The sequence below is a fragment of the Diadema antillarum genome, unplaced genomic scaffold (genome assembly GCF_040938485.1).
Source record: "Diadema antillarum isolate AM-2024a unplaced genomic scaffold, OU_Dant_1.0 seq00000634_RagTag, whole genome shotgun sequence".
Lineage (NCBI taxonomy): Eukaryota > Metazoa > Echinodermata > Echinoidea > Diadematoida > Diadematidae > Diadema > Diadema antillarum.
The window spans coordinates 520,050-546,925 of NW_027271551.1; the positions used below are offsets into that span (position 1 = coordinate 520,050).

Below are 26,876 nucleotides of genomic sequence, written 5' to 3' on the forward strand. Positions count from 1 at the left end.
CATTCCCGTTTATGCAATTACGAATTCAATCTCCGTCAGTGAAGCTCACAGGAAAATGACGTAAAATTCATTCGTGTTCAAAATGCTTTTAAAAATACGACCTCAATCGGTTTCAAATTTGAATTACCATTCTAAATTAGATGAAAATTGTGGGGTGGAGGTGAGGCGATCTTTACCCTTATAAGGCTATAGCTAACTTAATCGGTAAGTTACATTGTATTAGGTCCGTTTCTTGCATTCTCTGTAGCATTAATCGGAGCTACACTAAAGTTATCCATGAAAACTTTAATTCAAGGACATGATAATTGTGCAAGTTTGCTACTGGGAAATGACAAACAGGCCTTATAATGGTCAAGTCTTTCACGCCGATTTCGAGGCAAAAACGTTTTTGATTTCAGTGTGTGATACTTCCGGGTTGTAAGAGGTACATGTGATCTTTACGGAAAAAAATTATTGAACATACTGATGTTGCCTGAAAGAAACTAGTATTGCATGAATAATCGCTCTTGAAAGTCAAAAGGTTATGAATTATACACTCTTGCTACACCGTAACTCTTATATGGTCATCAACTCCGAAAACGTATTCGACCCGGATTGAACCGATTTAGTATTGATCATTAACCAAACCATAATAAAATGGATGGTGTTAAGTATCAATCATTATCAAGAATTAGTTTTCATTTTACATTGTAGAATTAAAATCAACGCTTAGGAAATCATAGGCACATTACTGTACGTTGTCGAATGTTGCTATTACGCGCTGACAGTTTTGAATCATCTTACCCTGTGTGGTCTGATACCAACTGCTCGTTGAATAATCTACGAAAAGAACAAGAAACCAGACAAATTGCACCTGAGACCCTCTCCATCACACAGTTCATAATAGGGCTATGAATTTATTAGCAATTAAGCACCCGATGTATGCGTTCCTTAGGTACTGTCTCTGAAACACTTATAATGGGACGCCCAAGTCAATTTTCTTGCCAATTACGAATAAGACATGATTTATGACTGCAAAAACTTCCGAATTAAACGACAGCAAGACATAAAAAGAAAGCAACAGAGAAAAAATATTGTAAAATGTAATGAGTAGGCCAATGTCATATGTTTTATGAATTTTATATGCGATTATATATACATAATTATAGATATCAAATGTTTTTAAAAGTTTGAATAAACCCAGAATGGGACGGAAAGGAATACAGTTTATTGAGTTGATATTTGATGGTATAAGGAAATTAACACCTACCGCAGTTATATTCATCACTGCCATCTCCGCAGTTGGAGTATCCATTGCATCGATAATAGTCTGATATACATGTGCCATCGTAACATTGGAATTGCCAACTATAACAGGACTGATAACCTAAGAAAAGAAACACCATAACAACTTTCAAAACTGAATCTCCTTATTATTAATATAAAAATCAAAGGAGAACTGTATCTTATGTTATTGTAGCATACATCAGTCGAAATGCAACATTTGATACACAGACAAAACAAAAAGCAATGAACGCGTTGCTTGCTTCACGTTATTTATCCAAAAAGATTTTAATTCGCTTAAATGATTATGTGATTGAATATACAGCAGGTGAAAAAAATGCCTTAGTTTAACATTTATTTTCCCTCTCGCTGTGGTATCAATGCAAGATGTAAAAATTATCAAAAATTTGTTTGACTCTACAGAATGTTAATTGAAATGAATCACAACAGATTGAAACTTAACACAATGTGATGTAATATTTCATTGTTAAGTTTCAAAATAAAAATAAAAACAGACACAAAAAGAGAAAGACTCTAATTGTAGGTGAGGTCTCCAATCACCATGCATGCATGTCCAGAAAGCCAATTAATCATTCATACCTTGTGTGGTGTAGTCGGGATAATCAGTTGTGTAAGCTGTGAAAGAGATGAATGAAAACATTCCAAATGCACGTAAGTATTGCTTCGGGCGAAGATGGAAATGAACAAAGGTCAGTCCATCTATACAAATGAATCAACAAGTGTATGATGATTATTCATAATCATCAGATTGTCTACAAACATTCAAGCACATGATATTTGACGGATGGATATCGTGAATGCAAGGACTACATCTTCTGCCTGAAGAAGTAAGATATTTTGTATAGGTTTTGTGTATGTGTGTGTGTCAAATCCAAATACATATACAATATTTGACACTGCGTTTTGCTCGATTTAAAATACCCATTGACTAAGCAGAATACATTAAGAAGTGTGGATAACGCACTAAGTTCCTTAAACCTTGCTCTCCTTGTTCAAGTTCATTCGTACTATTAACTTTCGCAGAACTTTGCATCGTGTAAGATATCAGAACTCATTTGAAGATGTTCGAATTTCAAGGAGGTGAAATCTAACAAACATTCTTTGACTTAACCTTCCTACGCTGTAACGTAAAAACTTTCCTTTCCTTTCCGATTGACACACAATTAACAATGATGATGATAATAATAACAATAACAATAATAACAATAATAACAATAACAATAATAACTATAATGATCATTTAAAAAAATAATAATAGCAATAAGAGCGATGCCTTCTTTCGCCAGGGAATAGCTTCTTCAATGTTGTCACTGGTCCACCAGAGGGCCCTGCCATTATCTACCCTAGCGTTGTCAGGTACCCATTAATACGCCTGGGAGTGTTTCATAAAGCTGTTCTTAAAGTTACGAACAACTTACGAGCGACTGGTGATCAGTTGTGATGTGCTATACTTATCAGAATTTCAATAATTTCAGCTGATCACTAGTAGCTCGTAAGTACTTCGTAACTTTGAAAACAGCTCTATGAAACATCCCCCCCCCCCCTCTTGGTCAAGAGGGACGTGGTGGGTAAAACATCTTGTCAAAGTACGTAACCACTGGGTAGGAATCGATCTCAGGTCCTCCGATGGGGAGTCGAGAGTCTTATCCACTATACCACTGCGCCCAATTCTTTTCCAGAACAGTTTAAGCAAGCTGGCATTGTCTTTTTTTTCTCAGTCTCGTTTATCTTCATTCTTAGTTTTCATGAGTGTAATTTCAGTTTTCCTTTAAGATTGAGGGTCATACATATTGCAACACCTGTCAAGTCAACAGTTGTGAAGTTAGATTATTCGCGGAGTCATTCCAACCTCGACAACAGACACTGAAAATTTAAGATTTGTGCATTTACCTTGTTGGCAGTAGCCATGTAACATCGAAATGTCATCTATGGCGATATCGCCAGTGAAGTCATTCCCACGTATACCTTCCATGGTGATGTAAAATGGCCAGTCGTAGTAGTAACCACTGTTGTAGATACTGACCTGTAGAATAATTGCATGTATATTGATTACGTGTTTGAAGGTACTCGACACAGTAACTAGTCAGGATTTCGAGGTCTAGGAACAAGGAGATGCAAGTTGTTTGCAACTCACAGTTGATCACAGCGAACTTCAATGTTTTTTTCCAAGCTTCAAATATTATGTGCAACAACTTACTACTTTTTCTCATGAAAGCTGCTAAGATTTGTCCTTCCCACTTGTATTCTGTTTTCATCTCTCTTGTGGGTTCACATAAAGAAACCGCTGTATTACATTTTCAAACACGACATGAGAAGTGACTGTCCATAACAGCAGGACAACCCTGTCCACAATCATAGTAATTGATTACAAATCACATTTATCCTACATTTTATATTCTTGTTTGTACCAAAATTTGGGTGAATGCTGTTTTCACGCACAGGAGACATTTGCTGTTGAAGACACCGCGTATCATTCACTACTGATTTAGGAAAAAGATGGTGACTAAAAGAAGAACACCCCCTAATTAGAAAAACAAACAATTAAGATAAAAGATCATCGCAAAGATAGGACCTACTGAAAACTGTGGCATAATATTTCGTTTTGTCAAAACAAGTCATGATTTTTTAACGTCTCCAGTATTTCAACATTAGACACTAGAGTCTTTGTGGCTGGTTTCTCTGAATCAATAGTGTATGGTGTGCAGATCTAGAATATAATAAGAACGATATTCTTGAAAAACAAATAAAAACACATCAACGCAATTTCAACGGGATGGTAAGGTTTCAGTTAAGATGGGGCTTCAGACTTCCAACGTTTTAAGATGGTGATTTTTTTTTTTTTTTTTTGGGTGGGGGAGGGGGAGGGGGGGGGGGTGAGTAACTTCTTATGAAGGGTCTAGGGCAATTACCCCGGATCCTTTTCCTGGCCCTAATCCTAACCCTAACTTAAACTCCTAACCCCAAACCTAACCGATAGCCATAATCTTTACTCTGTAAACCTTACCACTAAACAGAATTTAGCCTGGGGATAATTACCCTCGGGGGGTCATTAGCATATACCTTTAAGAGGAATTCAATGTATTTTTAAATGGATTTTTTTTTTTAACCCTGAAATACCCAAAACAAAGCGATCTTATTGTGAGACCGACCTTGAATTAAGATCAATCTGTTTTATTTTGGTTTTGTTTCGAATATCTCTGTCATTTCAAAACCGATTTTCATCAAATAAACTTTAAAAACCTCTTCAAATTGAATGTTCTTTAACATTTTCTGAAATTGTTTTTAATCAAAGTGCTACGTATCTCGCGCAAAGTTAAAAGTTGAATCCTCACCTCAACCAATACTAGGCTATCATAATAATATGTAGGATATTCATCCATGCCCTGAGATAATGGGTGACGGCCACATCAAAGATCTTTTGCTATCTTAGTTATTTGAAAACTCATTAAGTCTTACTAAATTCTTCTTTCTTTACAAATAAGGCAGATCGACAATAAAATGCGTAAAGAAATACGCTGTATTGTCTCAAAACTGAAATGAATTACCTGTGCTTGACCCCAATAGCTTCCCTTTTGCCCACTGAGAGAGAATATACTGTCTGTAGAATTTGGGAATGTTGTTTCTGACTTGTAGACATTCAGTGAGTTGATAGTGCTGCCGTACATATGATACCAAAATGTCAGGCAATAGGACCCGTAAAGATATTGGGCGGGGCTCCATAGGCGTGCGAAATCCCCATAGACACGTGGAGAGGATGTCTCTATGTACATGTAATATCCGTCTGCGTGGAGAAGAACCAAAAGTTGTCAAACGTATAACCCTTTATTAGGTCAAGAATTACAAGCACCACGATATCGGAGGGATACTTAGAGTAAAAATCACTGCCTTGAACAAAATAAATATTTGTTCTTTGTCAATTTGTATTGCATCTACCTTCTGCTTGTACATAACTTTTTCAAATTATTTGATCGCAATTGTTTGGTATTTTCTTGATTTTGGATTAATTGGTCTCAATTTCGTAATCTAAAGGAATTTGTAATTGTTTTGGATGGATTAAAAAAAATGTTCAAGTTATAACATTTGATGCTCATGTGTAGGTCAGTTCAATCGCACAACATCCTACCAAGTTCAAGTTCAAGTTCAAGTTCAAGTTCAAGTTCAAGTTTATTAAAACAATTCATTAAACATTTGACATTTTACAAAAGGATACAGCATTAAGAATAATGAATGGTTTGGGACCCCAAAAGAAGCAGAGCTTGTAAAAAAGGGGTCCCGGATAAACATATAAAACAAAACATACTAAAGTTTTAAACATATTAACAAGAAGTGTAACATATTTACATAGGTCAGATGCAACACAAGCACACACACACACACACACGCACGCACACACACACACACACATTCAATCACACAAACACGTGTCACAAAAACGCTCATGCACATACACTTGTACATGTAGTTCATTAAATTGCAGAAAGATATTTTATATTTTACTATACTTTTAAATTCAGCTTCCCTGATCAATTCTTGTTTTGCAAATGTCCCTCAAGATAAATGCGACATGTATGTTTAAAGTTGGATAGTGTTGAGGTTGACCTAATTCTCAATGGCAAATTATTCCATTCTCTAATACAAACATATACAAATGAATTTTGGGCAGTTTGAGTTCTTACAAAGGGTTGATGAATGAGATTACTTTTACGCGTATTATAAGCATGAACGGTAGAATTTAACACAAACGCATCATTCATGAAAGATTTCAGACCACCTTGTGTCTTAAACATGAAAATCAAGCAACCCAAGATAACTAATTTTTCAAATGGCAAAATATGAAGTTGAATAAACAATGGCAAACTTGGACTTCTATAGTTTGGATTTGTAATATACCTTACAAATCCTACAACATAAGGAGATATCGCTATTTTCTCACTAGACCATAACTGTAGACGGCTTTTAAGTCTAGAGACTGATTAAATCATGACTGTTGTTCATATTTTGTATATCTAAAATGCTAAACATTAATCATATTGATTAACTTTTTACACTGCTTGTTTCTATGCCTGACTTTTTTTAGAACTATTTTGCACTAAAGCTGGGTTTTTGTTTTATCTGCAATTGGTTAATAATGTCTTTAAGATAATACATGACACAAAAGAACTCTGGACAATTAAAAAGCGTATCCGAGAAAGAAATATAATCATGAAGTACAGAGGTGTTAATCCTCAACCTACGAAAATGCGCAAACATTGCTAATGATAACAATCGTCATAAACTGTTTGAAACATACCAGGCAACAAAAATTGCAATAATGGAGGTCAAAAGCGACAGCTGCAAATCTCCTTCACAGAACAGAAAAACAAGTATGAAGGAATTATACTGCTTACAGCCGGTGGTATGGTCACCAGATGGTCCGGTGTTTTGCGACCCAGTACTTCCGCTGTGACGACTCCAGTCAAAGTCATCGCCGTAAGCCTGCTGCCATCCACAGAGACCGGATTCAAAGTTACAGTCAAAGTCGTCCGGAACTGGTCCAGGATAATAATGATTTAAAAACAAAACAAAAAAAACAAAAAAAAACTTGTATTGACGATACTATTTGCATCTATATCAACATATGCTCAGAGTTTGCTTCCTCAAATTTGTGTCGTAAATGAGTATGATGTTGCATGTCACGTCGAGGGTTAGCAAGACTACCAAACACTTGCTGTAGCAATTGTCAAACTCATGGGCTGTATGACTCGTTGGTTGTATGATTCGTGGGTGTCGGTCTCGTGACGTGCACCCTTCGCGTTTATTCAATTACGGATTCAATCTCCTCTTCCGTCAGTAAACCTCAAAGGAAAATGACAAAAAAGAAAATCATTCGTGTGCAAGGTGCTCTACAAAAAAAAAAATGCGACCTCAAATTTTGATTACCTTTCTAAATTAGGTGAATTGATCTAAATTTTTGGGGTGGAGGTGAGGCGATCTTTACCCTTATAAGGCTAGCTTAATCGGTAAGTTACATTGTGTGAGGTCCGTGTCTAATTGCATTCTATGCGGCATTAATCGCAGCTACAATAAAGTTATTCATGAAAACTTGAATCCAAGGACAAGATAATTGGGTAAGTTTGTCACTGGGAGATGACAGACAGGCCTTATAATGGCCAAGTCTTCCACGCCGATTTCGAGGCAAAAACGTTTCTGCTTTCAATGTGTGTGATACTTACAAGTGGTAAGAGGTACATGTGATCTTTACGGAGAAAATCATTGAACACAGGGATGCTGCCTTAAAGACATTACATGAATATTTGCTCTTGAAATTTAAACGGTTATACTTTTGCCGTATCGAAACTATGGTCATTAACTTTGAAAATGTGTTCGACCCGGATTGAACAGAGTTAATATCACTTGTAAACCAAACCACAACTCTCTGATAGTATCAGTATCAATCATTTTCAAAAATCCGCTTGTATGTTATATTTTACGAGATAAATAAATGCTAAGAAATATGTAAGTGAATTGATGTTACTGTACGTTGTCGAATGTTGCTGTTATACGCTGACGGTTTTGAATCATCTTACCCTGTGTGGTCTGATACCAGCTGCTCGTTGAATAATCTACAAAAAGAATAAGAAACCATACAAACTGAATCCTGAGACCCTCTCCATTACACAGTTTATAATAGGGCAATGAATTTATTAGCAATTAGTCACCCGATGTACGTTTCCCTTCCGTACTGTCTCTGAAACACTAAGAATGGGACGCCCAAGACAATTTTCTAGCCAATTACCAAATAAACAATGTAAAGCTGCAAAAACCTCAAAATTAATCGACAGCCAAAAAAAAAAAGAAAGCAAGAGACAAATCATTACTATAAAATGAATGTAGTAGGGCAATGCTATATGTATTATGAACTATATTTGCGTGTTTTTAAGTATGTACATAGATATCAAATGTTTTTCAAAGTTTAAATAGACCAGAATTGGACAGAAAAGAACACAGTTTATTGAGTTGATATCTAACCGTATATGGGTGAGAATTTTGAACGATGTACAATTGCCAATTTTCGCACCTTATGACATTCTTTCCCTTAGAACACGCCAGGATGATCTAAGAAACCAGATTTTTTCATGTCATCTCAAAGATTGGTAAATTTCCTTTCAGGAAATATATGGTTTGGTTGACTTTTGCCTGATATTTTTCATTTGACAAGGACTTAAAGCGTAAAAATACGGTAAAAACGCTATTTTCACAATAATTTTTGTTTTTCAAACTAATGATGTGCATTTCTAAGCGTACGTGGCATCTAATATCTGACCATGTTCTGGATCTGACATATCATGGGTATGAACCACAAAATTATAAGAACTTTATGAGCACGTATAAAATCACAGAGAACAATTGAAATATCGAAGTCCTAAACAGACGAACGTCCGTGGTGCTTTTATTTCTATCGCTGCTGCAAATTCTACTTTGTTGTCCCAACTGTAATGTATACGAAAATTTGGTGTTCCACCTAATGAACATATCCTGCCAAAATTGTACGTCTGCTTGCTGTACATGGGACATAATATTCTTTTATGCAAAATTATACTCAGTTTTCGTCACGGACGTGCTTCCGCTATTTTCTAATAAAGATCGTATCCCATTAAACGCTACTGGTGATATTGTTCTGAGTCGTAATCAACTAAGATCTAGCCACACGATAATATGTTTGTTTTGAGTTTCGGTCCATCCTTTGTCAAATAGGACCCGAAATTATATTTTTAGACGAACCTCCGAGAAAAAAAGAACGTCCGTGATGATCAAAACGTTTTCGAGTGGGACACAATCTTTCTTTGATGACGAAGGTGCATTTTACCTTTGACTCTCTAGCCGAGGAGCTGTATGTTATTTTTGGAGCGGACTGAGGCTTGTCCGCAGTTTTTGGACCATGCAATTCACCGAAAACCAAGCAAATAATTAATATTTTCTCTGAAAATTCACCTTCTGATCACCCTCTGAGCAATACATATGTTGTAAGGATGTCAAATTTCTTACAATTTGCATTGACAATACCTTTTCAAATTTTTGAAAGAGTTAGGAAGGCAAGGTACTCTCTGCCGATTAGTTATCCGTCCGGGAACATGACCCTATCAGTAGAACGAACGTCCGTGACAATTCCAGCGAACGTCCGTGACGTATGCAATCCCTTCGATTGGGATAACTTGTCCCGAAAGTGTCCTGTATTCTTTAAAACTTTTAGCTCCAATAGCCACAAATAAAGTTTTACAAAGTAAACAATGAGTTTAGGGCAGTAGTTTCAGAATTCTTAAGGCGTTATGTGATCATGATGAAGAAACAGTTGAAAATTTACTCACAATTTTACGCTTGTTTTCCCTCTAATTATACAAAAACAGCTAAACACTGAAAACAAAGTTATAGGAAAATGGAATTTTGCGTAATCTGTAATTTCTGTGCATTTAAATTTCTTTCTAATGAGGATCTGGAGACAATTTGTACTGTTACAGGTTCTGAAAGTTTCGCTCACGGACGTTCTGTCCGAGAAAGGAAATTGCTGATAATTACAAATATATCACTGCACATAAAGTTAATGTTAGTTGAAAATATTACCAAATCACCGAGCAGCTCATACCCAAAAGTGAATAATGTTCAGCACTCAATTTACTTGTAATAACAAAAGGAAAACGTTTTGGTCACGGATGTTCGTTGGTAGAATAAGTCAATGGATTACATAGTAGGAGAAAGAGGATCAGCGCCACTTTTTAGTGACAGGTGCGCCAAGTGTTTATCTTTTGAGTATGGTAGCTGCCGTCTCAAACAGAACACATCCACTTTTGGCCTCCATAACGGACGATCGCTGTAATTGTCATGATATTACATGCCCTAATTCATTCTTATTTTTCTCTTCATGACGATTTTTCTCTCATTCCCTCAATAGCCTGGACATGCTGCGACCAAACAGAAAACAGAAACAAAACAAAACAAACCAAAACAAATCAAAAAAGTGCTACGTAATCACATGCAGGATAATGACGGAAGAAGTCTGTAATGGGCATGTGTTGAATAAAGAATTGAAAAGTTTCAAAAGGACGTGGAAGCAGCTGAATAAAAATGACTGAGAAACAGAGAAGGGATCGAGCTCCAACACACAGAGAAAAGAATTGCCAGTGCACTCCCGTTGTACCAAATTCCTCTGGAGAAGTTTTTGTTTGTTTGTTTAAGTTTTTTTATTTGTGACAGTGCACCTCAAAACAAACAAAAAGTCGCCAGACATGAATTTTTAGTTAAGTCCATATTCTGAAAAAGCAGACTTTAAGCTTTAAAATGATGTATAACTCAAATCAAATGGACTCTCCTAACCTATCTAAATATTGGAAAGAAAGCACAAACTCAGGAAAAGTGTGAACTGAGAAAAGAGGCTCTGAAGTACAGTGTCTATTCAAGCGCTTAGTCTTTACTAAACCGTGCTGGCTGTGCGATGAATGGGACAAAAAACAGGAAGTAAACCACCAGAGTAACAACAATGAAGGGATTATCAGATTGAACTGAAATTGAGCATGCCTCATTAACACATTCTGTCCATAATCAATGTCAACTTTCAATGCAGTAGCACTATCCTTTCAAAAGTTACTAGAGCTGAAAGTGAAGAGTGTGGACAAGGTTTTTCAGAAATGAAAAAAAGGATTCTAAAGACACACATAACCACACTATTCTACCAAAAATGTTCGAGATAAACTGCTAAAAAAACACACTTTCCTGCCCGTTTTATGATAACAAATTTTAGCATAATGTAAAAGAAGACCCGCTCTTTCAGAAAATATGAAAAAGTCAAGTTCGGCTAGGTTGACCCATTTCACTTATTTTCAGTCCTCACGCAAAATCAGTGTGTGCGACTTTATGTTCGTTTTGAGGTGCACGGTCACATTTATCGAAATGCCGTCACAAGGGAACAAAAATAATGCAGTATACAATCATTGTCTGATGAAAACACACAAATCCTCCGCTTATCATCTCATGGTGTTGTTTTATACTCATCAATGAAAAGCAATGTTCATTTGTAATTCTTTCCAGGATTTTTTTTTTCCATTTTAGCATTTAAGAGACAGAGAGATCGTCAATTTGTTTGTGCTTTTGTGCTTACTTTGAAAACACATGTTAAAAAAGTAATGATTAAGAATAGGTTTAAGGTTGAACTTTGATACGTTCGCTCTTCCTAAGATTCGTTACTCCGATGTCCAAAGGTTTGTTATTCCGAAAATGAAAAAAAACAGTTTGTAGTTAATTAAGGAGGTTTGTTATTAAAAATTTTCTTATTCCGAAAGTTTGTTAGTCCGAAAAATAAATATTAAGGATCATTATTTTAGGTCCGTTCTTCTAAAAGCGGAAAGGGCCTGATATTTGTTTAGATGAAAACGGTTATTATGAGGTTTTGAAATTTGGAGGATTTTAGTTGTTAACTTGTTTCTCCACATTTGGATAAGCGAACATGATTTTTCATGCTCCAATTAATAAACCTTTCGATTGACCTTCGGAGATTCCTATCATTTACCGAATAAAAAAGCTTCATAATCATACGAACTCTATCAATTTTCGTATTGACAAACTGTATGAATAACGAGCCTCCGAAATGACGCGCTACAAAATGTTTGTTATAACAAACCATATTGTATAATATCGAAGTCACAAACATCCATCCAAGTAATATGGACTTATTGTGTCTTGTTGACGAAACTTCGCAGTATCGAACCTATAATCATTTCTGACTAATATAATAATACAAATTCTCCTCGGTAACGATGTGTTACACAAGGACCAAACATAGAGGGATTTCTTCCCAACGTATTCGTTTGCCCTCCCCAGCTAAACTTCGTATTTCTATAACGGAGCACATTTCTGTTGTCTTTCTATGTTAATTCTTTGTCATAATCTTAGCTGTGACCATGTTCGTTATAAGCAAATTTTGCATTGTAGACTTTACATAACAAATTTAGGACCTGAATCTTCACTTCATGATAACGAAATTTTGATAAATATATTCGTTCTCAAGGATGGACTACGTCACTGAGATTACACGTACGTTTCTACGTTCATTTACAAGAGATGGAAAATTGTTTTCTTTGATTCCTCAATATGAGAAGATAAACAAGCTTATATAATTGAGAATTGGTAATATCTCTTCAGGATCTTGCAGAGGAGTTTGTTCTCGACATGAAATTGTTGTTTGTTGTGAGTAGAATGCGTTTCCAACTCAAGAGAGCTGCATCTTGTTTGTTCCGAACGTCCGTGAGCTACATGCGAACCTCCGTGATGAAAACTGTGCTATGTTCGTTGGGTTATAGATACTGCCTAGATCAGATACATCTTAAAAAGGTATGTTATTATTTGGGAGTGGGGATTGAAGTATGGGATGGTGAAATAAGAGGTCAAAATATCGAGTTTCAGCAAAATGCGCGTAAAGTGGAGAAAGTGTTTAGCGGAAGAGCAATATTTCAACAGAAACGACGAATTTAGTTAAATCATCAGTTGTCTACCATTACGTGCAGGTTAAGAGTACAAACTTAATATTCTGCAAGCACGTACACATGTCCCTTAAGATATTTTGTTAGGATTTTGAACTGAATCAGATCTTTGCAAACTATGTTAAATGGTATTCAAGTGTATGTGCTGTACTATTCCTCACGGACGTTCGCTGCTCTGGACATGGTGAACTTCAGCGGTGAATAAAAACTTGTTCCTCTGGGAAAATCCTAGTATAATTGGGTTCATATTAAAGCTTGAGTCATACTCTTTCAGGTAAGATGAATAATTTGGAGAATTTCCTACTTTTTAAATTTTGCCTTGTTTTGGCTCAATTGTACATCGTTCAAAATTCTGACCCATATATGAAATTAATACCTACCGCAGTTGTATTCATCGCTGCCATCCCCGCAGTTGGAGTATCCATTGCATCGATAATAGTCTGATATACATGACCCATCGTTACATTGGAACTGCCAACTATAACAGGACTGATATCCTATATACGAAAAGAATCATCATAGCAAGTTTCAAAATTTAATATCTTATCATTCATACGAAAAGGAGAGGAGAACTCTATCTTATGTTATTGTAGCATACATCGGTCGAAAGGCCACATCTGATAGCTAGACAAAGAAGAAACAAGGAATGGACGCGTTTGAAATCCAAAAGGTTATAAATCATAATATACTTTAGCTACATCGTAACCATTATGGTCATCAACTTTTAATCGAGTTAATATTGATTATAAACCAAACAAAGAGGCTCTGTACGGTGTTAAGTATCAAACACTTTCAAGAATTTGTTTTCATTTTATATTGTAGGATTAAAATCAATGCTTATGAAATCGTAGGCACATTTGATGTTACAGTACGTTGTCGAATGTTGATATCATCACGGTTTTGAATCATCTTACCCTGTGTGGGCTGATACCAGCTGCTCGTTGAATAGTCTACGAAAGTATAAGAAACCAGACAAGTTGAATCCTTAGACCCTCTCCATTCATAGTAGGGCAATGAAGATATTTACAATTCATCCCGCGATGTAGGGTCTACGTCTTTCGTATAGGTAGTGTCTCTAAACCACTAATAAGGGGACGCCCAAATCAATTTTCTAGCCAATTACGAAAAGACATGATTTATTGCTACAAAAACTTCCAAGTTAAACGACAGCAAGAACGAAGAAAGCAACAGAGAAAAATGTTATAACATGTACTAAGTACGTCTATGTATCTATCTAAATATAAACTATAGATAATTATGTGCATAATAATAATGTATGCCATGAATATAGATATCAAATGTATTTCAATTTCAAAGTTTCAGTAGACCTAAAGGGACGGAAATGAGCACAGTTTATTGAGTTAATATTTTACAGTATACATTAGGAAATTAACACCTACCGCAGTTGTATTCATCGCTGCCATCGTAACAGTTGGAGTATCCATTGCATCGATAATAGTCTGATATACATGACCCATCGTTACATTGGAACTGCCAACTATAACAGGACTGATATCCTACGAAAAGAAACACCATAAAAACTTTCAAAATTGAATCTCCTTATAATTCTTATGAAAAGTAAAGGAGAACTGTATCTTATGTTATTGTAGCATACATCAGTCGAAATGCTACATCTGACAGACAAAGAAGGAATGGACTTGTTTCCTGCTTTAATCATTCAAAAAGACTAGTATACGCAAATAAATGTGATTGAATCTACAGCATTAGCCCCACACCTCCAAAGGATGTAAATCTGCCAGTGCTCAAAGATAATCCGCGTTTTCTTTCAGGAAACATCAACTTGACAGTGTATGTAGAGGGGGAAAAACATGTAAAGCATCATGACTCAAGTTGTTTCATCTGCGTAAGCGGTCAATTCGATTTTTGTTATCTTCTATGTGATAAGAACACAGCTGGCATAGACAAAATTTTCACTGACGTACTTCCTAACATTAAAAATGATATTCTTACCAGGTGTAGACTGATACCACGAATTGGTTGAGAAATCTATTAGGCGAAAAAAAAAAGAAAAGCGGTTTTTTTTTTCATTTTTGTCCAAATAAGATGTTCAATGAAAACTAAATGGAATTCTGATATATGTATATAAACATATATATATATATATATATATATTGTAACGAAATTCGGTGGAACCGATTCGATTTAACCGTTTCGATTATAATTTGTTATGATCGATTGTGCCTATAGCATAGAAAGGGGGCACGATTGGAACGTTTGGCAAATGCTGTAATGTGGTAGTGCATTATTATGAGTTTTAATATTTATTATTAAATATGTGGTTACTTGTTTGTCATGGGCAAGTTTGGATTATTTTAATACCAACTCCGGTTTAGACCGATGATACATGCCGAATTATAGTAACCATGTACAAGAGATACTGTTAAAACGTATAATCATTGTACGAATTTTGTAACCACGCCAACATTGTAAATAATTTGAACGACTACTGCGGGTATTTTCCGCGATGCCCACGGCCGTGCGGGATTGCCTCCTTTATCCGCGATAGGAGGGGAGGCATATAAACTGGCCGTTGTGTGACATAGTCCGCAGCAAGTAGCCCGTGTATGATAAACTTCAATGTGTTGTTCATGTTCACTTCTATATATAATTAAACTGTGCGTATGTTCCTGAATTGCTGTCTTCACTGTGTCTTCTTGAGTGTTCTACCACGATACAACAGCTTGGAGAGTAGTGGTACATGTTCCTGAGAAGACCAACTAGCAAGTCATTGGATTTCGGGAATATAAATGGTAATGTGACTTGTCGCATATGCCCTTTGCCCAATCCAAGTTCCAGTCGTCGCCTGAGGAAGTTGGTAACGGTGCGATATAGCACTTTACCCCGCGCCATCAACGATACCTGTGCCACCTTATGGTCGTGAAAGGTGTTCCACGTTAGCGTGACTGAGTTGGTAGCAAAACATGGTAGCAGACCATGGTAGCAAAACATGGTAGCAGAACTTGGTAGCAAAAGTTGGTAACAAAATAGGTGTACCAATTTAACATCCTCTACAAGTGACGCTTGGGAGTGACATACTTTAAGTGATGCTGAACTTGGTATGTGTGCCGCTTGTGTTAGTGAGCTGCTTCTGACACAACATAATACATGGTAGCGTCACAGACTAGTAGTTTTAATAATTTAAAGGGATCGTTGTAAACTGCAACAAAACGAACCCCGCCTACTCGGCCATCCTGACACGGCTCGCGGAGACATTTGTACAGACAGTCAAATACACTCACGACGAGAAGGCGAGTTCGTCACACATGGTGTCAGGAGTGGGATCCCTATTTGTAACTTTTGTATGAATAAATGTAGTTAACTGTGTTTTCACTATGGCACGCGAAACGCCATTGTTGGAGTTGTCACTTTTGCTGGAGAGCAAGATTAGCGAAATCGACGACTTGATTGCTCAGGTGTCAGAGTCGGTGCGCAAACAAACTGGAGTAGCACCAACTTCGGTTTCTAACTTACGCTGCTCACCGATGACACTTGGAGGGCGCCCTAACCTGTCGTCACTGCCACCCTCACCAGTGGTGTCACCTCAGGTGTTTGGAGATGCGAATGGAGAGGTGGAGTTGTCAGATCCGCCATCGGCAAAGCTACTACCTCAGCAGCATCAAACTCCAATGCAGCAGTCGCATACATCTCGTACAAGTGACCAGCCTGTTACATTTGGTGGACAACCAGATGTAATGCCACACCAGTTTGGCCCGAACCAGCGACGTCGACCAGAGCTCTGGGACCAGAGACGTCATTATGATGTTCAGGGCAACGGAACCAGCAAACCAGCTGTCATACCAGATAGATATGATGGCAAAGGACCTGTGCTGGATTATCTTTGCCATTTCGAAGCTTGCGCTGGAGTTAACCGCTGGACGGAAGTGGAAGCTCTTCAATATTTGGCTGCCAGCTTGAAAGGAGCTGCTGTCAAAGTACTAGCACAGCAGACGGGACGTCAGTTGACGTACCAAGAACTCGTGAATCGCATGAAGCACCGCTTTGGACCTGTTTCGCATTCAGAAGTATTCCTGGCAGAACTGCGTACCAGGCGACGCAGACCGAAGGAAAGTTTGCAGGAGCTAGGACAGAGCATTCGCGAGCTTACATCCATGGCATATCCTGAATTCGAGGAAGCGGGCCAAGATAAATTGGCTCGAGGTCATTTTCTCGATGCTATAGTTGACCGGGATATCAGAATCGGCCTTTTCCGGGCTCAGCCTCGTACGCTCGATGAGGCAATCCAAGCTGCTCTCAACACAGAAGCCTTCCTGCGGATGGAGAGTGACCGTCGACAGTATACCCGGGTCTTGTTGTCACAGGAGGAAGAACAAGACGTGGCTGTGAAGGATGAAGACACTGCTGACAAATCAATGGGGGTGTCTGAAAATAGCACCACTCTCATGATCGAAGCAGTGAGCGATCTAATAAAGAAGAAGGAGAAGGAGCAGACAACGCCAATGCCGAGAAACGACCTGGCATCAAAGACTGAGACACTCCCTAAAAGCGAACAGAAGGAGGACAGTCAGCCTTCTGATAACAAGGAGGACACATCCAAGGAGGGTACGAATCCTCCAGACGACGGGTGCACACCAGCCAGAGAGGCACCCGAACCAGAGGCATCTCAACCGCCACTACCTAGTTCCCCAGCTCCACTTCTGTCATCCACGTTCCAGAAAGGACTGTACGTGAAGTTGAACGTGAATGGGCAGGAGGTGATGTTTCTGATAGACAGTGGTGCATCGCAGTCATATGTCTCAGAAGAAATGTACCTGCGAATGAGACCTGAGCGAAAGCCACCACTTGAACCAGTGACAAGCATCGTTCGTCAAGCAGATGGATCTCGGTTGAAAACAAAGGGACATGCAACCATGGAACTTCAGCTTGGCTCCTGCTTGTGCCAAGTTGACTTGGTAGTAGCTGACATATGAGCTGAGGGCATCCTTGGTCTGGATCTCTTGACTGGTCTTCAAACCGCGCTAGATTTCGAGAACATGCAGCTGCATACTCCATGGGTATCTCTCCCATGTATAAACAATGAGAGACAGAAAGGTGCAGCAACGACAGCACCAACATTGGTAAAAGGAACAGAGGTAGCCAACCTTACCAGCCTTGCTGAGGACGACACGGAGACCACGCCTCTCGACGAAGACGTATCTCAGAATTGTGTGCCGCCACATCTGGTGGACTTCTGTCAATGCAGTTTGACAGAGACTCCCCCAGAAAGTAATTCATCGGCATGCCAGCTTCTGAGAGACAACTCAGAGGTGGTCTCTACAGGCCAAGCAGAGCTACAAAGGAAGGCTACACTTCGCCAGCGTGTCAACGTCAGCAGAGCAGCACCAGTACGAGTGTGTGACGACTCTTCCTCACCTGCACGCTATTCTCGGTCACCGGGAAGACCACCTGAGTATCTACCCCGATCGAGGAGCCGCTCTCCGTTGAGGCACGTCCGTTCTTCTCGTCGTACATCGGATTCATTCTGGCACACCATGCCAGGGTAAAATGTGACATTTCTCGTGTCGACCTGTCTGCTGCAAGGGAGCAGCCCGGTCAGGAAATCAAATGAAGAGACTGTTGAATTCTTACTAAGATGAGTTAGCAACGAACAATAGTCTATGAAAGTTAGACAGATGTGATGAGCTAAAGACTGTAGTTGTCTCATAACGTTGTTATGAACTGTAAGAGTTTTGTGACAGAATAAGTGCACAAATACGTTTAGTAGTAAGTGAATTTTGTTTTTGTCATTTTTTCTTTCTTCATGTGTTCGGCTCCAGGGACGAAGCCTGCATGGGGAGGGAAGCCATGTAACGAAATTCGGTGGAACCGATTCGATTTAACCGTTTCGATTATAATTTGTTATGATCGATTGTGCCTATAGCATAGAAAGGGGGCACGATTGGAACGTTTGGCAAATGCTGTAATGTGGTAGTGCATTATTATGAGTTTTAATATTTATTATTAAATATGTGGTTACTTGTTTGTCATGGGCAAGTTTGGATTATTTTAATACCAACTCCGGTTTAGACCGATGATACATGCCGAATTATAGTAACCATGTACAAGAGATACTGTTAAAACGTATAATCATTGTACGAATTTTGTAACCACGCCAACATTGTAAATAATTTGAACGACTACTGCGGGTACTTTCCGCGATGCCCACGGCCGTGCGGGATTGCCTCCTTTATCCGCGATAGGAGGGGAGGCATATAAACTGGCCGTTGTGTGACATAGTCCGCAGCAAGTAGCCCGTGTATGATAAACTTCAATGTGTTGTTCATGTTCACTTCTATATATAATTAAACTGTGCGTATGTTCCTGAATTGCTGTCTTCACTGTGTCTTCTTGAGTGTTCTACCACGATACAACAGCTTGGAGAGTAGTGGTACATGTTCCTGAGAAGACCAACTAGCAAGTCATTGGATTTCGGGAATATAAATGGTAATGTGACTTGTCGCATATGCCCTTTGCCCAATCCAAGTTCCAGTCGTCGCCTGAGGAAGTTGGTAACGGTGCGATATAGCACTTTACCCCGCGCCATCAACGATACCTGTGCCACCTTATGGTCGTGAAAGGTGTTCCACGTTAGCGTGACTGAGTTGGTAGCAAAACATGGTAGCAGACCATGGTAGCAAAACATGGTAGCAGAACTTGGTAGCAAAAGTTGGTAACAAAATAGGTGTACCAATTTAACATCCTCTACAAGTGACGCTTGGGAGTGACATACTTTAAGTGATGCTGAACTTGGTATGTGTGCCACTTGTGTTGGTGAGCTGCTTCTGACACAACGTATGCATGGTAGCGTACAGACTAGTAGTTTTAACAATTTAAAGGGATCGTTGTAAACTGCAACAAAACGAACCCCGCCTACTCGGCCATCCTGACACGGCTCGCGGAGACATTTGTACAAACAGTCAAATACACTCACGACGAGAAGGCGAGTTCGTCACAATATATATATATATATATATATAACTGTAGAGTAAAGTGGTGGATTTACATATTTATATATGTAAATCCACCATTTGACTCTACAATTACTTATTGGCCAAAACGTCATATGGGTAAATTCAAAATCATTAAGGCCTGTAGAAGTTCGCTTAACGTCTGTTGCCATTTTACAAAATAAATCAAAATGCACACACATCACCTTTCAAAAACCTTTTTTATTATAATAGCACCGGACAAACTTGATTACTCTGTGATGTTCTCAAAACGAAAACACTGATGACAAAGAAGTTGGAGTTACGAGGGGTTAACTTACCACAATGGTCCTCATCACTGTTATCGGCACAGTCGACAATTCCATCACATTCCCAGCTGCCCGGGATGCAGGTACCGTTGTTACATTGAAATTGATTTGAGGCACATCCTAAACGCAACGAAATATTTCAAATGCAAGCGGTGCTTATTTTCATGTGCATTCCCAAGTTTAGTACAGAAAAAAACAACAACACATACATCTATTTCTCATGAACACGTAGTTGGTGACTGCTTTTTTTATGTATAATATTCTTTGAGCCAATTTTGTGCTGTTGTTTTTTTTTTCATTCTATATTCTTTTTTTCGGATTTCACAATCAACAAACAAGGCTTTTTGATGAATCCTTCTTTTTTTATTTGTTTCATTTTGTTACATCCCAAAATTTGAAAATATAGTAATGGATAGCATTTCATTTCACTTTGATTTTTTTTTCTGTCTCGTATCATATAAGTGAGATTTTGTTATGCTCTGTTAATTTCAGTTGCGCATCAAATTGTACATGAAATGAAATGTCTTGTAACGTTTTATTCTGATTGAATAAACAATGGAATATATGACCTTGAATTTGAATCTGAAAGAAAGAAATTGACTGTTTGTAGATAATGGCAAATCGACTTTGGACAGGCTGAATAGAGCGATGTATAACAAATTACACAAATAAATGTTACAGTGAAATAACAAAATTGTGTTCATATATAAGATTTAAAAAATGAAATTTCGAACAGTTTGTATACATATGGCACTGTTAGATATGTTGTTCATGGTACCATCTAAAACACACACACACGCACTCACACATGGGTGATAATGCAAATGCAACTGACATTAAAACGGCAAAATTTGATATGACGACTGCAGAATACTTTAAGAGATTGTAGGACGACTTTTCATTTTTATCAATAAAAATGTTATTCATTATATATGTTTTGACTAAAAGATGACAATTTCCATATATTGCATGGGGGAGAAAACAACCAGTGAGGGAAAACGAAGTCTTGGTGCAAATCAAAAACATATTACTCATCAGTTTACATTGTGTTTGATTCTCATGACGTCAGGCACGGTTTATGCATCACCATGCACACCATAAAGGGGTTGTTCTCCCTGTTTTTTTTTAATCTCCCAGTATTACTTCTGAATAGGGATTGCATGTATTCATCATTTTCTGCATCTCATATTATTATATTCTTATAGCAGTCATTTCAACCTCGACGCCTGAAATGAGGTTTTTCTTACGTAAGTTCTCTTTGTTTTGCTTGTCATGAGTACATGATAGGGCTACAATATCGTCACATACCTTGTTGGCAGGGGCCCTGGGAAAGCACAATGTCATCTATGGCGATATCACCTGTGTAGCTACTGCCACATACACCCTCAAAGGTAATGTAGAATGGCTGGGTGTTATTGTTCATGGTGACCTGTAAAGATGATAAAGAATTAAACAAAATAGACGTGATGCTACATACTCTATCTCATTTTAATGTATAGTTACAATAGGGTGTGACGCATATAAATTGTAAATCCATTCTTTCAACTTTTCAACTTTCAACTTTATTTTCACCTCCATCAAAATGAACAAAGAAATTTATGTACATTGCATATACACGGGATATTTATGATACAGAACAAAATTTGAAAAGGTACATAAGAAAATTATGAAAATGAAAAGTAGATGTGATTACATCTTTGTTAAATACATAAAGCGTATAATACAAGTCAACTACTAAGGATGAGGATGGAAGTGGAGGGTCCCACTAAGAAGCAAAGCTTGTACGATATGGGACCCTCAGAAAATACACAAAACATCAATATAAAACACAATAAACGAACCGATGTCAACTGACATCAAAATGATTGGGAAGAGGAAAAAGAGAGAAAAGGAAAGGAAAAAAAGAGGAAAAAAAGAGAGGAAAAAAGGGAGAAAAAAGAGGGAACTACAGCATGTGCCATCGTGGACGCAAGCAATCTGGATTTCATAATGTAAAATAAGTGATAAAATACAAGCTGGATTGAATGTAATGCAAAACATTTTTTATACGTAGTTATGTTGGTAAGAATTCAGGAGAAAAGAAAAAAACACATCGTTATATTTAGAACACAGACAGGGACATACTTTAATAGGAGGACTTATGTAAAAAAGAATGATGACTTGACTGAGATGATAAAGGGAAACTAACTCTGTTGGATGTTGTAAAATTTCAATAAAAATGATTTTAATTTATTCTTAAAGGAATTCAGAGATTGAGCTGTAGTAATGTTACTGGTAAGTGAATTCCAGTACTTTGGCCCGTCGTAAATAAATGTGTTTTGAGCCAACAAAGTTCTCAGAAATGGCAAATGGAAATCATTTGATCGCCGTGTTGGATAATTATGAATGGATTGATTTCTTTGAAACATTGTTTCAAATATATTTGGGAGATTATTTTTATTGTAATTATACATAAATTATCCTAGATTAAACAAATACAAATCATTAATTTTCAATATTTTATGCTCATAAAATAGTGGGTCAGTATGGGACAAAAATGCAGTATGACATATAACACGGAGTGATTTCTTTTGCAATAAAAGTAATTTATCTAAGAATGTTTATATGTATTTCCCCACGCGAGAATACCGTAACTTAAATATGGCAATATTAAGGATGAATATAATACGAGCAGGGACGACAAAGGAAAACAAAACTTAAGCTTATTAATTATACCAATATTACGTGAAATAATTTTACATATACTGTCAATATGAAATTTCCAGGACAGCTTATTGTCAACTGTTACTCCAAGAAATTTTATATGGGAAACATTTTCGAGTGGAGTACCATCTAAAACAATATCAACAGGTAATGCCTCAGTAGAACTACTAAAGAGCATATATTTTGTTTTTTGAAGATTAAGAGATAGCTTATTTGCTCTTATCCACTGGGCAACATTTTCTAATTCTAAATTTATTGTATTAACAAGGGTAAAAAGATTATTGTGTGAAAAAAAAAAATAGATTTGAGTCGTCTGCAAAAAAATAAAAGAAAGAACATCTGATGATCTACAAAAATCATTTATGTAAACAGTAAACAACAGTGGACCTAATAAACTTCCCTGTGGCACCCCACATTTAATATTCAATATTTGTGAATTACAACCATTTAAAGAAACATATTGTTTCCTGTTCATGAGGTAGCTCCTGAACCACTCCAAGGCCTTCCCACGCACTCCATAATGGTGTAATTTGTTAAGTAAAATATCATGATTGATGGTGTCGAAGGCCTTGGAGAAGTCCAGGAACAAACCTATCAAATGAGAAGATTTATCGATAGCATGTGCCACTTTTTCTATAAAACTCAATAATGCATGTGTGGTGCTATGTTTCTCCCTAAATCCAAACTGAGAATTCGTAAATATATTATTAAATTTAAAGAAATTAATAGTTCTTTTATAAATAATTTTTTCAAGAATTTTTGACAATGCACTTAACAAAGAAATTGGTCGGTAATTATTTACATCTAATTTGTCACCTTTTTTAAACAAGGGGATGACTTTTGCTATTTTCATACTTTCGGGGAAGGTGCCATTAAAAAGGGATAGATTAAATATATGAGCTAAGGGATCCGCAATTGACGATATTACCCCCTTTAAAAGAAAATTGCTGATGTCATCGTGTCCAGCACTTTTTTTGGAACTGAAATCAGAGACAATATTAATTATCTCCTGAGTGTATGTTGGATTAAAAAATATTGAACTAGAATTTGGGGGACCCAAAAATTCGGGAAAATGTTTTGTGGAGGGAGGAATATCACTTGCCAGGCTTTCCCCAATTGAAGAAAAATGGTTATTCAAAATATCACAAATTTGTTGAGAATCTTCAAAAATTTCACCATCAAATCTAATTTTTGTAATATTTGACTTAACATTTGATATATTCATGGCTTGCTTTAAAACTTTCCATGTATTTTGCATATCATGCCTGTAAAATTGTAACTGATTAGTATAATATTTTTTCTTTTCTATTCGTATAATTTTCGTCAAAGTATTTTTGTAACTAGTGTATTTCAACTTTGATTGCTCAGTACGTTTCATTTTAAATCTGTAATATAAGTTATTCTTTCTATTTATTGAACGCAGGAGCGATTTTGAAATCCATGGGAGCCTGGGTATTTTTTTTGTAATTAGCTGATTTTTCTCTACGTTTTGGAATACAAATGTCCAAATGTTGGATAAAAATCTTCATAAAATATTCATAAGACAAATTAACATCATCTGTATCAAAGATACAGGACCAGTCTGCGGTGTCTAAGCTAGCACCTAGCCTAGCTATACTTTCATGAGTAATTCTTCGTTTAAATATATTGTTGTTTTTATTATTAACTGTTTCATTTAAAGAAAAACCAGTCGAGATGGGGAAATGATCGGTGATATCTGAGAGTACTACAAAAGAATCAGGAGGAAGAATGTTACAAAAAATGTTATCAATTAAAGAAACAGATTCATTAACTATACGTGTGGGTTTAGATATTAAGGGTAAAAAAGAGGCAGACAAAAATATTTCCAAAAAATCTTGCGACATATTATTCTGTTTTAGTAAATCTATATTGAAATCACCCATTATAAAACAATTTTTATTGATAAAAAGTGGGTTTTTAACCAGATCCGCAAAATAATCTAAAAATAGTTTAGTATTCGCGTTTGGTGGTCTATATACCACACCTATGATTATATTTTTGCTGCCTGGAACTGTGATTTCAATAAATAAAGACTCAAAAAAATCAGTCATACTGGTGAACTCATCGCGGACTACATAATCATAATTTTGTTTAACATATATGGCAACGCCTCCACCTACCCTATTTTGTCTGTTATTAACCACTAAATCGTACCCGTCGAGAGCGAAGGGAAGACTGGAGTCATGAGAGAGCCAGGTTTCGGTTAAACCTACCGCCGAGATATTATGCATGATGGGACTATTTAAGAATAACCTCAATTCTTCAAAATGCTTATTAATACTTCTAATATCAAAATGTAAAAGAGAAAAAGTAGTACTATCATATTCCTTGACAACATTGGTAAATTGGGTTTGAGTAAGATATTCAGAAGACGGACTTTGCAATTGGTTCTCTGTGTCAAAATCATAATCTAATTCTTGCGGCGATGAATTAAAACTGTCAGAAACATAATTATCAAAAAATTGTCATTGTGGTTGATATTTGATTCGTTTTGTTCAAAAGAAGGTCCTGCCAAATCAAAAAAGTCATCATCATTAATTGAATTGAATGCTGTGTCTATAGAATTGCGTATAAAAGGGTGAGCGTGTTGTCCGTTGCTTGAGTCCACGAGGGCACCTGTAGAGGGCAGTAGAGAACAATTTGACTGTGGAGATAATTGCAATATTGCAGTTACACATTTTATCGTTGTCTCTTAATATAACGTTGTCTACAAAGGAAAATAGGATCGTCCTATACATAACATTAATACGATCTAAGTAGGCACAAACATAAAGAGAACAGTTTGTCATAAGCATGAATACTAATATTCAAAATAAGTTCTATAATAAAACTCCGGTAATTGTTCTTTATCCGATCAATAGAAGGAACACATGTATGTAATACGTATTGTGTTATGACAGAAGAGAAGACATCTCAAGTCTCATAGGGACCGCCAACCGCCAGTATATAGGGCAAATACTAGGTTGCCAAGGGCAACTCTAGGAAGGAAATCCTTACCCGAAGAATCAATTTTACAAGAAATGAAAAAAAAAATAACCGTTTTTATCATTAATTCTATACGGATTCCTCCTCTCCCATAACTGCAGCGCAAAAGATCACCCATCCCTATGCCCCAAAAAGACCAACACGCTGGGACCGCCGACGGCCAGTATGTTATATAGGGCAAATACATGGCTCCCAAGGGCAACTCTGTAGCGAACAAGGCACACACCAAATTCGAGCAAGTTACAAGTTGACATAATATACTGTAATTAACTGTATTAAACTGTGCAGCCGGTCCACTGCGTGAGTGGAGAAGAATACAATACTCGGCTGATACTGTCAGTTCTGATGGCACCCGTTGGCAGATGCCATCCTGGACAAAAAGAACATGTAGGGCAAGTACACGGTTGTCAAGGGCAACTCTAAATTCTACCTCATTAGGAACTACCTGTATTTCTCTATGATATAGGAAATGTGAATAAGACTGTTTGCTGTGAGTTTCCAATGTCTCCGCATACTTAACACAGGACCTAATAGGGATCCTGTTGTTAATGGGTCAGAGAGGACGAAAAATGACCAGACAGTTTTTTTTTTTTTTTTTACTTGCCAGGTGCTATTTATTGCCCCTCCTCATCTCCACCAGTCAATACCTTCTACTTTTCTTTTCCTAACTCCTCTCTATCACATGACTTAAATTTTCCTTTTCGTCTACTTCTCACCATAACTTTATACAGGGGAGATGGGGAACACATGGGAAACGAGAGGTTAAATAGATGATATTCTGGATTTGAGGAAATGTGTAATTACGGGTTTTCAAACAGCTTACGTGTGTGTGTGTGTGTGTGTGTGTGAGTGAGTGAGCGAGTGTATGCGTGTGTGAGTGCGTGTGCGTGTGTGTGAGTGCGTGCTTGTGCATGTGTACGTTCGTGCGGGTGTTTGTGTATATGTATATTTATATAAATTACATATTTTCTTATTCATAGCATTCAAGACATCGTCCGTGCAATGCTTTTGTTTTCATTTCAATTCAATTCAATTCAATTCATTTTATTTCCATACTTTTCATTTATGGACATTACGCCCTATAACAGAAATCAAACAAGTTC

General features: G+C 37.1%; 1 protein-coding gene across 1 annotated transcript in view; it reads right to left on the reverse strand.

The window, feature by feature from the left end:
- LOC139736249 (MAM and LDL-receptor class A domain-containing protein 2-like) overlaps positions 1-26,876 on the reverse strand; it is a 182,721-nt gene that overhangs the window by 108,277 nt on the left and 47,568 nt on the right. Inside the window, exons 14-23 of the mRNA XM_071646980.1 lie at positions 14,192-14,308; positions 13,706-13,741; positions 13,172-13,288; positions 7,851-7,886; positions 6,672-6,812; positions 4,830-5,065; positions 3,175-3,307; positions 1,864-1,899; positions 1,250-1,366; positions 784-819 (exon numbers count right to left, since the gene is read on the reverse strand). Of these exons, the coding sequence (XP_071503081.1) occupies positions 784-819; positions 1,250-1,366; positions 1,864-1,899; positions 3,175-3,307; positions 4,830-5,065; positions 6,672-6,812; positions 7,851-7,886; positions 13,172-13,288; positions 13,706-13,741; positions 14,192-14,308 (1,005 nt within the window). The remainder of the gene's footprint in view (positions 1-783; positions 820-1,249; positions 1,367-1,863; positions 1,900-3,174; positions 3,308-4,829; positions 5,066-6,671; positions 6,813-7,850; positions 7,887-13,171; positions 13,289-13,705; positions 13,742-14,191; positions 14,309-26,876) is intronic.